General features: G+C 37.4%; 1 protein-coding gene across 15 annotated transcripts in view; it reads left to right on the forward strand.

Moving 5' to 3' along the window:
- Nucleotides 1-12250, forward strand: part of MAP4K3 (mitogen-activated protein kinase kinase kinase kinase 3) — an 80619-nt gene that overhangs the window by 30205 nt on the left and 38164 nt on the right. For 12 of the 15 annotated variants that reach the window (XM_061461313.1, XM_061461320.1, XM_061461317.1 and 9 more), the window contains 6 exons: nucleotides 277-339; nucleotides 423-504; nucleotides 605-715; nucleotides 5875-5950; nucleotides 6856-6914; nucleotides 9512-9574. In XM_061461313.1, coding sequence (XP_061317297.1) covers nucleotides 277-339; nucleotides 423-504; nucleotides 605-715; nucleotides 5875-5950; nucleotides 6856-6914; nucleotides 9512-9574 — 454 coding nt within the window. The remainder of the gene's footprint in view (nucleotides 1-276; nucleotides 340-422; nucleotides 505-604; nucleotides 716-5874; nucleotides 5951-6855; nucleotides 6915-9511; nucleotides 9575-12250) is intronic. The other 3 variants (XM_061461322.1, XM_061461314.1, XM_061461316.1) reach the window with 1 other exon arrangement.

Raw genomic sequence — 12250 nt, forward strand, 5'->3', positions numbered from 1 at the left:
TGTGTAAATACATCTTTGTAACTAATCCACTTGGAGTAGCCACTGTGTGTGCTTGTGGTGTTTGTGCATACTGCAAGGGCATTAAGCGTTCTGAATGTACATGGTGCAACTGGTAATAAGTCTTCCTGGTGCATAAATGTGTAATGTTGGTAGCATCTTTTAAAGTGAGGGACTTCTTCCTGCCAACTAAAGAATGTATTTAATAATTCATCTTATATGTATTGAAATGTAAACCACAGAAATAGGGTTGGGTTGTTGTTTGTTTTTTTTTTCCAGGGCACTTTTTCTAATGACAAAAAGCAACTTCCAGCCTCCTAAATTAAAGGACAAAATGAAATGGTAAGTACTCTTCTGTTTCAGTAGATAATGTTCATTTATTTCACTTGGTATCTGGTTCTAATGCTTGCCACTTCATTTTACAGGTCCAATAGTTTCCATCATTTTGTGAAAATGGCACTTACAAAAAATCCTAAAAAAAGACCTACAGCTGAAAAGTTACTACAGGTATAAATTTATTAGTGAGATTTTTTTTTTAAAGTTACAAATTTACAATATGCTTAATAACAGTGGTTGTAATTTTAATGTGTTTTTCTTTGTCTTTCAGCATCCTTTTGTTACCCAGCCATTAAATCGGAGTCTTGCTATTGAACTTTTGGATAAAATGAATAATCCTGATCATTCCACTTACCATGATTTTGATGATGATGATCCTGAGGTAGGAATATGTTTAATCATTAAATCAGATTCATAGAATCATAGATATTAGGTTTTGATAAAAGTAAATTATTATGATACATTGAGCCACAGAATGTTGCGTGATCTGAAATAGTCTCAAGGGTTGTTTTTACTTTTGGTTGTGCTGCTGTGTTGCGTGTAGAAGCACTTACCAAAATCCATTAAATGTGGGGAGAGAAGCTCAAAGAGAAAGAGACATAAACACTTTAAATGTTGTTTACTGGTGTCCTTCGCAATTTTGCAACAGTAAATACGAAGGACTAGTCCAGTCCTGGGTTCCGTCATGCATTCTGTTTTCTGTTTCTTTGTGGAACTGTTTCCATCTGCAAATTGTTTTTCATCTGCAAAGAAAGCATTTGTAAAAATAGTTTTTACATTTGTAAAACTTGTTCTTTTAGTCCTAATTTACTTTCTTATGAGGATAATGATCCTGTAGTTATTCTTGTAAAATGGCTTGCTGTGTGCTTCTTGCAGATTCTTTTCCATCTTGGGATAATCTGAAACTTGATTTCTCTTGGTGGTGTTAAAGGAAGAGTTTCTGATTTTCTGCTTTAACAGCCAAGAAAAAAATAGCATGCTTATGTAAGATGATAAACAGTGCAGGACTGAACTGTTTCATAAATAAGAGAAGACAGATACTCTGTTACTGCATCCTGTCTTCATACTGAAGCATATGTTAATGAAGTCTTTCCAAATGTTTACAGTTCCCTAACTGATAATGTCTTTTGGGGGTAAAAAAATAATCCTTTTGACACAAATGGCATTGATTCATTAATTGCATACTTGTGTTTTACTTTTCATATGGATAAACTAGTCTAAAAATGCCTTCAAGCAAAAAGAAGCTTAAAAGAAGCAGCTACTGTGAGATAATTTAAATTTTACAAGCTAAATGAGTTTATATCCTTTCAAAGAGCAGTGAGAAGCTGACATGAATCAACGCCTTTGAAAGGCGTTGAAATGAGGGTGATGAGGCACTGGCACAGGTTGCCCAGAGAAGCTGTGGCTGCCCCATCCCTGGCAGTGTTCAAGGCCAGGTTGGATGGGGCTTGCAGTAACCTGGTCTAGTGGAAGGTATCCCTGCCCATGGCAGGGGATTGGAACTGGATGAGCTTTAAGGTCCTTTCCAGCCCAAACCATTGTATGATTCTGTGATCAAGTGTATTTTCCTTAGAAGCTGAAGTAAGTAAATGTAGAAAGAAGCACAAGTGAAATAGATCTTTTTGTATTGTAGAGTGCAATGCTTACGTACTTCCTGAATGGGAGGAAGGGAGAGGAAGGTGTAAGGATTGGATGCATGAGTAATGATTGATGAATAAGGATTTTAAAAGCAATTGCACATAGTGGAACACACTTCATAAATTTTTCTGTTGAAATATTTAGGGAAGTTAAACGCACAAGAAAACACTTAATGTGGTTGATTTTTATGTCAGTGTTAAGAGAAAGGTGTCTGAATCCCGACAGCACTGGAGAGCTTGGATTTTCTCATCGTAAACTCCAAGGATTAGGTGTCCTTCAATTCTCTCTTCGGTGTGATTGAAAGCTCTGGGACCTGTTAAAGTGATATTTCTGTAGAAACCAGAAAACCAAAGATTTCATGAGCTGTTGTAAGAAGGGTAGCTGCTTTCAGTGTGTTTCCTGTGAGTGAGCTGCTCAGATCAGAGTCTTCTGTGCTTTCCTGGAAATTGTACTGAAACCCTAATGTGCCATTACCCCATGTCACTGATAGATCTTTCCAGTTAGAATCTTGATCTTTATTTTGAGCCACTGAGGTGGAGAATCTCTTTTCCTTCCTGTACGTACCCTTCATTTCAGTACCCATTTTATTGACATGTTATTTCTGGGGAGAAAATGAAAACAACCCTGTAGCCGTGATCAGAGAATGCATATTTCTGTCATTTATCAGTGAGCTAGACTGGCTAAGTGCAGAGGACAAGCAAGCTATTTGCATGTCTTTTGATAGGTGTTTTTCAGTTCATTTGTTCTTTATGTTGCTGAGGGTTTTCTTGCTGTGATTGCAAGCTTCTGTACTAGGCATAATGGTACTCCATCATTGTTCATCACACATCTGTGAGCTCACCAATGAGCTTCCATCATAGTTAACTGTGATGATGGGTCATTTTCACTGGCTAGGCAATTTAGGTGTCTCTTCTCATTTCTCCTCAACCATGTTGCCAGATTTTCATTAAGGCATTTAATCCATCTGAAAAACAAGATTGCTAATGACACTTGAGAAAGCATTTTATTTGTAATAAGCAAGTCTAGAACCCACCTCTGAATTAAGCAGGTGATAATGAATTATTTTATGTGTCTTGAGCAAGGTCTGAATTTCAGAGGAAGAATCCTGCCACAGGTAGAGCAGTTTTTGACATTGTGTTGTTTCCTATAATAAACTGAAGGGAAGGAATAAGAAGTGTGGATGTTCCGTTTTTTTTATATATGTGTGTGTATATATATACATACATGCTTGCTTCAATTAGAGAGGTAGCTGGAGCCATTAATCTGAACTTGAGGATTGACCACTCCTTGTGCTTGTGGCAATCACCTGGATGCGTTTATCAAAAATTGAAAGCAATAAATCATAGTATAGCATAACATGGTACAGACAGTACAGTGAGAGTCTTGAGCTTCAGACATGCTTCCCAGTTTGGAGTTTTGGTTATTTGGGATGGTGGGTTGGTCGGTTCTGGGGGGGTTTTTTAGAGGCTGTACAGGTTTTCTGGCTATTGGTGGTCTTTGAAGGCAAGTCTACTGTCCACTGTGGTGACAGTCCTTTACCTGTTTTTAGGGGATGCTATCTGTTACTGCTTGGATAGTCTGCAGTCATGTGGGTGAGGCAAAAATTCAGATGTGAATTTGCCAACTGTTTGAGGAGTGCCACACTACATCTTTAAATAAACTTGGAAAAATGTGGATTGTTTAATAACAAAATTAAAAACACGTGATCAGATTATTTGGGTGTCATCAGAAAGGTCTCCCATAGATACAGTCATTGTTCATTTGGTAGCAGTATCTGTAACTGACATTTTGAATATTTTTCTCTACCCCAACTCATGGAGGACTTCATTTGGTTTTCCATTTAGTCAAACACAGGATATCCATCTGGGACTCTGCTTTCACTCCCTTAATAATAAACCTTTGGATGTTGAGAACTGACTGTTCACATTTCTGTGACAGTGACTCTCATGATGGGTGTGATAGCAGAAAAGCTTGCAAAAAGTAAAATGTGCATGTTTTATCCTTAGCATGTTTTGGGGATAAGATGCTCCTGAGATATGTATCGTGATAAATATGCCATTTGGGCACAGTTTTAATGTCAGGAAGTTATCCTACATTCCTTTGTGCTCTTGCACAGTTCAGATGTCAGCTGTTTGTATCAGTTTGTTGTCAGTGTAGGCCTTTCAAGGTGACTTGAGGACTCTGTTCTCATGACTGAGAGATGAAGATGTGACTCCTTCCAGTAATTCTGTGGACAAGGAGAGGGTGGTGAGAGCGCAGGCTCTGCCTATTGTGTAATAGAAACATCTGTAGCAGGATGCAAGGAGCTCTCACGATATTGCTGCTAAGGCAGAAATACCTACTGCCCCTACTGCAGTTGGGCTCCTGGTGCTGGCATTACAGATGCACAAGCATCATGTGCAAGTGTGCAGTGCCTCTTAACAAAAGATTACATCTTTTAAGAGTATTTGAAATACTGAAGTAGAAAACAGATCAAACCTTGACATGCATCAAGAGCTATAGCAAACCATTTTTAAAGCTTAAAAGAACATACAGCAGACAGACCAGAACTGAGGAAGGGGAGGATTGCCATAAGTTACAAGAAATTAAAAACTGCCCTTGATATACATAAATCCATAGAGAGAAAATACATACCCACAGTCTGTCTCTCTAGTTTCAAATAAGACCAAAGTAAACAAACGGGAGGTGAAACACTCTGTAAATATGTGTTGGAACATAATATAAAGCAAGGAAGTAGTGTGTGAAGAAAGGGGAGAAGGGAAATAATGCTTTCAGATAATATTTCAGGGATAAACAGAGTTCCTAAGCTATGTGTGGCTCTTTGTGATAATACAGCAGTTGAAGTTCTCCAACTCTGTCATCACTTCGTAGTCAGAATTTGCCATGTGGAGATTACAGTTAGTATATATAAAAGCAAAGCTAACATACCAGCACAGCAAATTTATGACACTACTATGTCAGATTGCTTTAATTAAAAGTTGTTTTGCTGCCACATACTCAACACAAGCATAGCAAACGTGGTTTTCAGACATTACTTGGTCTAACATCATGGAGAATGAACTTTTTTCTAAAGAGTAAGATTTCATTGTAGAGGACTTACTGAAAAAGCACAGTTATGATTTATGTTGCTAATTTTTGGGCCTGATTATATACAGAATTCAGATGGTCTTGTACTCTCATTAAGAAACCTTAAGTTACAGTTACTAAGAGAACCTGCAGTAGTGGATGTGGAAAGAAGAGAAAATTCAGCAGGGGCAAAGAAATGAAAGCCAAGTCTTAAAGTTCATGACACTTCATTCTGTAGAGAAGTAAATGGAAATCCAGGGGGAAAAAATAGAAGTGGAACATAAATATGAAGGTGAATTTGTAGAAATGCTGGCATTGCTCTTGTCACACAGCAGAGGAGTACCAGGAATACTCCCTTCTATTCAGCTCTGAAAACCTCAGGATAGTGACTTCTTAGGAATCAGTTTAGGCTGGGAAAATGATTGGGATATCTGAATGAATGAAACACTCCCAGTAAGTCAGATTTAGTCTTAGTGCTTATTTTGGACACTACCAATATCCTTAAAGTGAATGGGGCAAAAAGGAAGCATCTGAGCAAAGACCAGTGCTGGCCAACATTGTCTTTATTTACTCAAATCCAGTGTTTGAAAAACCCTTATCTTGAAGCTTTAAGTTACTCTGCAGATAAATTGTCTCCAAATAATTATAATTTTAGGGTGCAAATACACACATGAAATCTTTTTTTTTGGTTTTTTGTTTTGTTTTGTTTTGGTCCTGCTTGATTTCTTTCTTTCTTTTTCTGATACTGTGCTAAAGAAAGCTTGTACACGAGGTACACAATACTGAGTTTCAAGTGGGTGTGTTTTGGTATTGAAGTGTTTTATTTTTCTCTTCTAGCCTCTTGTAGTGCCTCATAGAATTCACTCAACAAGTAGAAATGTGAGAGAAGAGAAGACACGCTCTGAAATAAACTGTAAGTGTACTTGACAACATTAAATCCTTTAAAGATAATCCTTAATATTCACTTATTTCAGTTGTATTCTAGGTATCTGACACATACAGGAACATTTTTAGCAATACATAAGAAAACAAAACCATACGCTGTTTTGCTTGCAGATATAGGTTCTAAATACTATGCAGAGGAAATCTTAGTGTATAATATTTGAACACATTCTTTATCAGCACTTCAGCAAGTCTCACTGTTGCTTCATCTTAATTGAAAGGGTGCAGCCTGAGTTCTGATGATTGGTGTAGCTTCATATGCCGCTCCAGCAAGGCTTTTCAGAGTGATGCCAGATACTGCTGAATAACAGAATGGCAGAGGAGGTTTTATTTCCTTCATTTAATATTTTGTTGTAGTTTTTGCTTTTCGGATAGAAACAGGCATGTAGAAATCAGGAAGGGAGGACGTTATCACTGGCTGTTAAGGGCAGACTCCACTCCCCAAATTGTGTTCATTCTTTTGCGTGAATTACATCAAAGTAATACTTGATTTATGTAATATTTGGAGCTTTAGTTATCTTTTCTTAAGCTAAAGTTTAGAGGAAGAGTGTTAAAGAACTGTCCTACAAGATGTGATTAGCTCTCTCCAAACATCATTCAAGTCTCTTTAGTGCTTGGATATTCACCCAGAAGCACTGGGAATTCACTCCTGGAGCTTCTGGGTGAATCTCCCAGAAGAAGACACCTGGGAGTGAATTCGCACAGTGGATGGGGTTTGTTGTGTTTTGGTTTTTTTTTTCCCTATAATTTAGCTGTACTGCCCCTCTAAAGTGGGCACTTCACTGCTCTGTTCACTGAATGGTTTTCCTGATCCTTCTAATGTGTAGGTTTTGCCTAATTACAGTCCAGCTGAAATTCTTGTTTTCTCCTCTTTAGTTGGTCAAGTAAAATTTGATCCACCCTTGAGGAAAGAGACAGAGCCACATCATGAATTTGTGAGTAACAAGAAACATGGGCTATACTCTGCACGTTATTTCCTGCAAATATATGTGGAGGAGAACTCAAAGCTATGTAGCATACTTCCTTAGTGCTACTAAGATTGGTAGCAATGTCATAACATATGGGTCTTAAATTTTTTGGTGGCATTACACTGTATGCAGCAAGACCCCTTATTTGTGGGTACTGACAGGTTTGATTTATGTGATAAGCAACAGCCCCTTGTCTTGTGGATTTCCTCTATGCTTTATACCTCATTGTCAAGTATATTATTCCCTCTATTTATGGAGTTACTTTAATTGTAGAATTGCTGTGCATACTTAAATGTTTCTCTTCCTTATGCATATATTGACAATGATTGATAATGGAAATAATAAAATTGAGGGCCTGGGAAAGATATGCGCAGTGCTATTTTAAAAAAATGGATTTTGGTGGAATTCTTATTTTCCTCACACAAACAACCTTTTTGTGGCCCTACATCACACCTGAGCCATGCTGAGCCTGGCAGTTGCTGTATTCTGTTTTGGTGTATTGCCAATGTTTCCATCCTATGCACCCATCAGTACAAGGGGTATGAGAACTCAATCAGAGAGAGAAAAGGTGTCTGTGTTGTCTCACACACAGAAAGCTTCCACTTTTGAATGGTGTCTGTTGCTTTTCACATTTGTGCACATGGGCAGCTTCTTCATGTTCCTGGATAAAAAGGACACTCCTTTGCTCGCTTCCTTCAGACTTCTGTGTTATTTTTTTTTTTCCTAAGGCAAGTGTTAAGTTGGCTTAGTACATAGGTGGGAGGGGCATTGTCTTTGCTCAGAGTTGGTTTTGGGAAGGGTGTGTACCTAGGAATGTACTTCCTCTTTTATGGTCTACAAACTATGTGGGACTTCTGACACAGATTTCCTTGTGTTGATCTGTAGTTGTACAAAAATCTCATTCCCCATGCCTAGTCCTTTGGTAGCAGGTCAGCTGGCTCTGGTATATGAGGTTGTATATAATCTTGCTCTGCCTCCACAACCAGCTGACTGGACAGACAGTCTGCAGTTTCTGGTACCTGTTTGGGATGGAGAAGAATAGCTTACCAAATCACATGTAGGACTTAGGAAATTATTTCAGATATGTAATTTAGACCTTGACAAAACTGCGTAACAACATTTGTGAACCCCGGTTATACAAGTGTTTATTAAATATGGTAATGAAGTCAGTATTTTTACCATAAACTCGTCAATTAATTCAAAATGTTTTTTGATCTGATTCCAAGTTATCTTGGCTTTGCTTCCCTGTTGCGTTGTTTGGATTATGAAGCAGGTACTACCGTAGCATTGTATAGTTCAAATGATAATGCTTTTGCTCCTTAAGAATTTTATTTATTTATACTTACACATAATCACAATTGCAAGAAGATGGTAACAGAGAAGCTAAAGTTTTAAAAATACTTTTTCCATTTCCTGTTTTATCAGTCACTGACTATACAAACCATTTAGGGGCAATTTCATGGGGCAGAGGGGTGTTTTCATTGCACTTTAGGAAGCTGAGTTGCTGAACTTGGGAGAGAGATTTTTGTACAAATTTTGAGAGCACTACTCTGGCAGGTGTTGTCAGAAGGGAGGAATGGAGCCTTTTCCTACCTTGTGCATTAGTAATCAGAACCTTTGCACTTTGGAATCTCGGAAGCTCTTGAATGGTCCAGATTAATGCAGCTAAAAAGGAAGTCTTTTAGTATTGTGCATCCTCGTCAGTTTGCATACTTGAAAGCTGTCCAAAGAACTTGCCTCATATCTCTGCCTATAAGGAAGATCTATAACTGCTTGTTTGAGTCTTGTTGAAGAGGGAAATTAACTGCTCCACTACTCATTAGAATGAAGCATGCAGACCTGATATGTCCTTTCCAGATAAAACTGAACTTCGATTTTGAAAATGATAATATTGGGTCTGTAGAGCAAAGAGAAAAAACATACGTTGTCATTAAATAGAGAGCCAGTGGGCAATTTAAATTCCCATGTCAAATGCAAACGAGATCTATTTAGAATGGATGGTCTAACAAAGAGCCTTAGTTCAAAGTGGGCTGAGGGAGAGCTTGTAACACTTACATGCTCTGGGAGAGAAAGTCTTTTAAATGGAGGCAGGAACAAGAGATGCACGTCTCTTCCTCCAGTAATAACAGTGCGGATCCCTTTTCATTAAAGCAGGTCTGACCCTTTTCCTTTAGTCTCACTAAAGCATGCTTAAACTTTATGCTTATTTACTCGTGGATATGAGTGCAAAACCAAAGGACCGAAGCGCTGCAGCATGATGAGTTACTGTTGGTGGTTCACTGAAATGTTGAACTGGTACATACTTGCCTTTTGCTGAGGCAGCTTCTCACTCATTACCACAGCTCAGGTGGCGACCAGTAATTCATTGTTTTGGTGTGATTTGTTAATGTTTGGTAGTGTGCCCACACTTGTAGCTGTGTTTTGCCCTCATTTGCACAACTATCTTAAACATGATTTGAGTTTCAACTAGTAGCTTTTTAGCAAGAAAATTTCCCTTTATGTATACATGGCTTTCAGTCACAATATAAATAACTTGAGTTTCTTGATCTCTATCTAACAAACAGCCTGACAGTAGCGATTTTTTCGACAATTCAGAAGAAGTATACTACACTGCAAGATCTAACCTGGTATTTTTCAATTTATGACTTACTTTGTCAGTGTTAGTTTTGTCTTTGTTTTCCTTTTCCAAAGCTCATGTTTTGTTGTGTTGTTGTATTGGTGTTTTCATCTGTGTAAAAGCCAGTGTAAGGATTAATGTATATATATATATATATATATGTTTCTGTAATGTGGGAAGGAATTTTTAGTATGTGTAATATTGAAAGTTCTTAACCCGTATTTATGTTTAGCTGAACCACTTACAGAAGGAGTTATTATGCAGTCATGCTAATTTCTTTGTTTAACTGCCTTACAATGCATAACTTGTTAATTTTTTGGAGGGTGATTAAAAATAGAAGAAACATTCTCATCATATTTTTGTCTGGTAATTCCTTTAAATAGTCTCATGAAAGACTATAAAATTATATAAATGTATCCAATTTCTCCAGATGGTAATTATATTACAGAAGGAATATACACTTAGTATAAATAAAGTGGAGTCTTAAGTGTGTTCAATGGCATTTGGCATCATTTGTAGTCTGATACACTTCCCAAATTTTCTCTTACTGCACTGCTAAAACATTTGGTTGTTATCATTGCGGTATAGAAATTATTCTAGAAAGTGAGTCTTCTTATTTCTCTGCTCTTTAGGCATGGTGTAGTTAGAAAAGTAATGCTTTTAAATCTTGAACGTCTTTGTCTGCTGTTGGGAAAAGAAAGAAACATTCTGTACGAGATCATGGGCATTATTCTGCAAACTTACTTTGATTTTTGAGACGTAATATAAGTTTACTTAGGGGAAAATGAAAAACTGGTTTGTTTGGGGAATGTCTTTTGTTTGTGATTTGTTATGGAGTTTTTGTTTGGTTTGGCATCGTTTGGCTTGGTGTGAGTTGAATCTGCCAATACCATAGTTACTGAGAGCTTACATTGTCTTCCCCATTCTTGAAAGGATTTTCCTGTATTGCTCGATTATAAACATGTTTCACAAATTGTTTGGAGTTCCGTAGCTTAGATTTGTCTGTATGCAATGGGATCACCTCCATCCTGTGCAATTGCTCTGGCTTTGGGAGTGTGGTTATGGTTATTCAGTTTGGTTTGCTTTTGGTTTCTTCTGAGTTTAACACTTCTTATAATTTGTCTTTTTCAGGTTACATTCCATGTTGTCACATAATCTTGCTAGCCTAGTATCTGTGGGTCCAAGAGATAAATGTGAACATGCCTCCTAACTGCATTGTCCTTTTCCATCTTTCTTTTGCCCCAGTACACTCTTTTGTGTGCACTCTTTTGCCTTATGCATTCTTCTGTTTGGTACACTCTTGAAAAATTACTACTTTGATAAAGCTTGTACTGTACACAATCACGAGCGCGTTTTTAAAGCCAACCTACAGCACTTTCTGTGTTTCAGTGCTTTCTTCACAACTACAAGTGCTCATTGTGAATCAAAGAAGATAATTCTAACTTGGTGCTAATGCTTCACTGTGAGATTCTTCCAGTAAAATCTAATCCGTCTGGAAATTAGAAGAAACATTTAGTAGTTCATTCATTCTTCTGTTGTGGACCAGGACAATACTAAACAGACTTTCTCTTGTATATGTGGTTGGTCTGTCCTAGACGCAGGACTTTTCACTTGGCTGTGTTTAAACTTTATGGGGTTGTGTTGCCTACTCCTTCAGCTTGTTGAGGTTCCTCCGGCTGGCAGGCTGCTTTTTTCTTTTCTAATGTTAGAGTGGTATCATGATAATGTTTGCCAGCTACCTCAGCACCTTGGATGCATTACACCTGGTTCTAGCCTGCATCATGCTCACTGATTTTTAACACTATAGCCAGTGACTTTTTAACTTGCAGGAGAGGAAAAATTAAATCTTTGTGCATTGGATTTTATTTAATTTAGCTTGGTGTGTTCAGCACACTGTGAAAAGTGTTGAGTTTTACAATTTTGAAAAGTGACAGAGGAGTTGAACAGAACTTGGATTTGGTGTCTCAGGTTGACCTACAGTTCTGTTCAGTTATGAATTTAGCATTCATTTTAGTAAAGGATTCAGTATGAGGTTTGCAGTTATTATGCAATCTACACTGTTGTGTTTGTCAGATGTACTTATACATTTGGTCCTATTTAGATAATTTAGTTATGGTTGTTTTTTGTTTTGGGTTATAAATATGTTCTGGGTTTAATAATGTGTAATAGTTTTTGATAACAATTAGTTTTAGGAATGCAAAAATGTTTCAGCGTAGCTATCCTGTGTTAATGAACTACTTGTGGCAGAAGAACTAAAACATTGGTAGGAAAAGATTAGAGACTGACATAGATGATAGAGTACTTTGCCCAGTAGCATTTTTCTTTGGTTTAAGTAATTTTTCTTCTCACCACACATGCATACGTATTTTGTTCCTTTGTTACAAGCCATGAAGACTCCTGTCCTACTTAGTTGCAGTATATTTCTAGAGTTAAGTTAGCCGTCAACACTGAAATTCAGAGAGAATCTTCATACTTTATTCACATTTAGGTAAAGTGGTGCATGGTTCTTATGATCAGAAGAAAATAATTGGAAATGGGGGAAGAGTACTTAAGGGTTGGGATATGGGTTTTGCTCATATTTTCCTTCCCTGTATGTTTTGGGAATTTTCTGCCTTTTAAAAGTAATTGGGAAAATGAGATGTTCAATTTTATTGCTAGGAGGCAGTTTACAAATGTTGTATACAGA

This window comes from Pezoporus flaviventris, unplaced genomic scaffold (genome assembly GCF_033815535.1).
Source record: "Pezoporus flaviventris isolate CSIRO_AGI_PZ_B2104156 unplaced genomic scaffold, CSIRO_AGI_Pfla_v1 ptg000031l, whole genome shotgun sequence".
Taxonomy (NCBI): domain Eukaryota; kingdom Metazoa; phylum Chordata; class Aves; order Psittaciformes; family Psittacidae; genus Pezoporus; species Pezoporus flaviventris.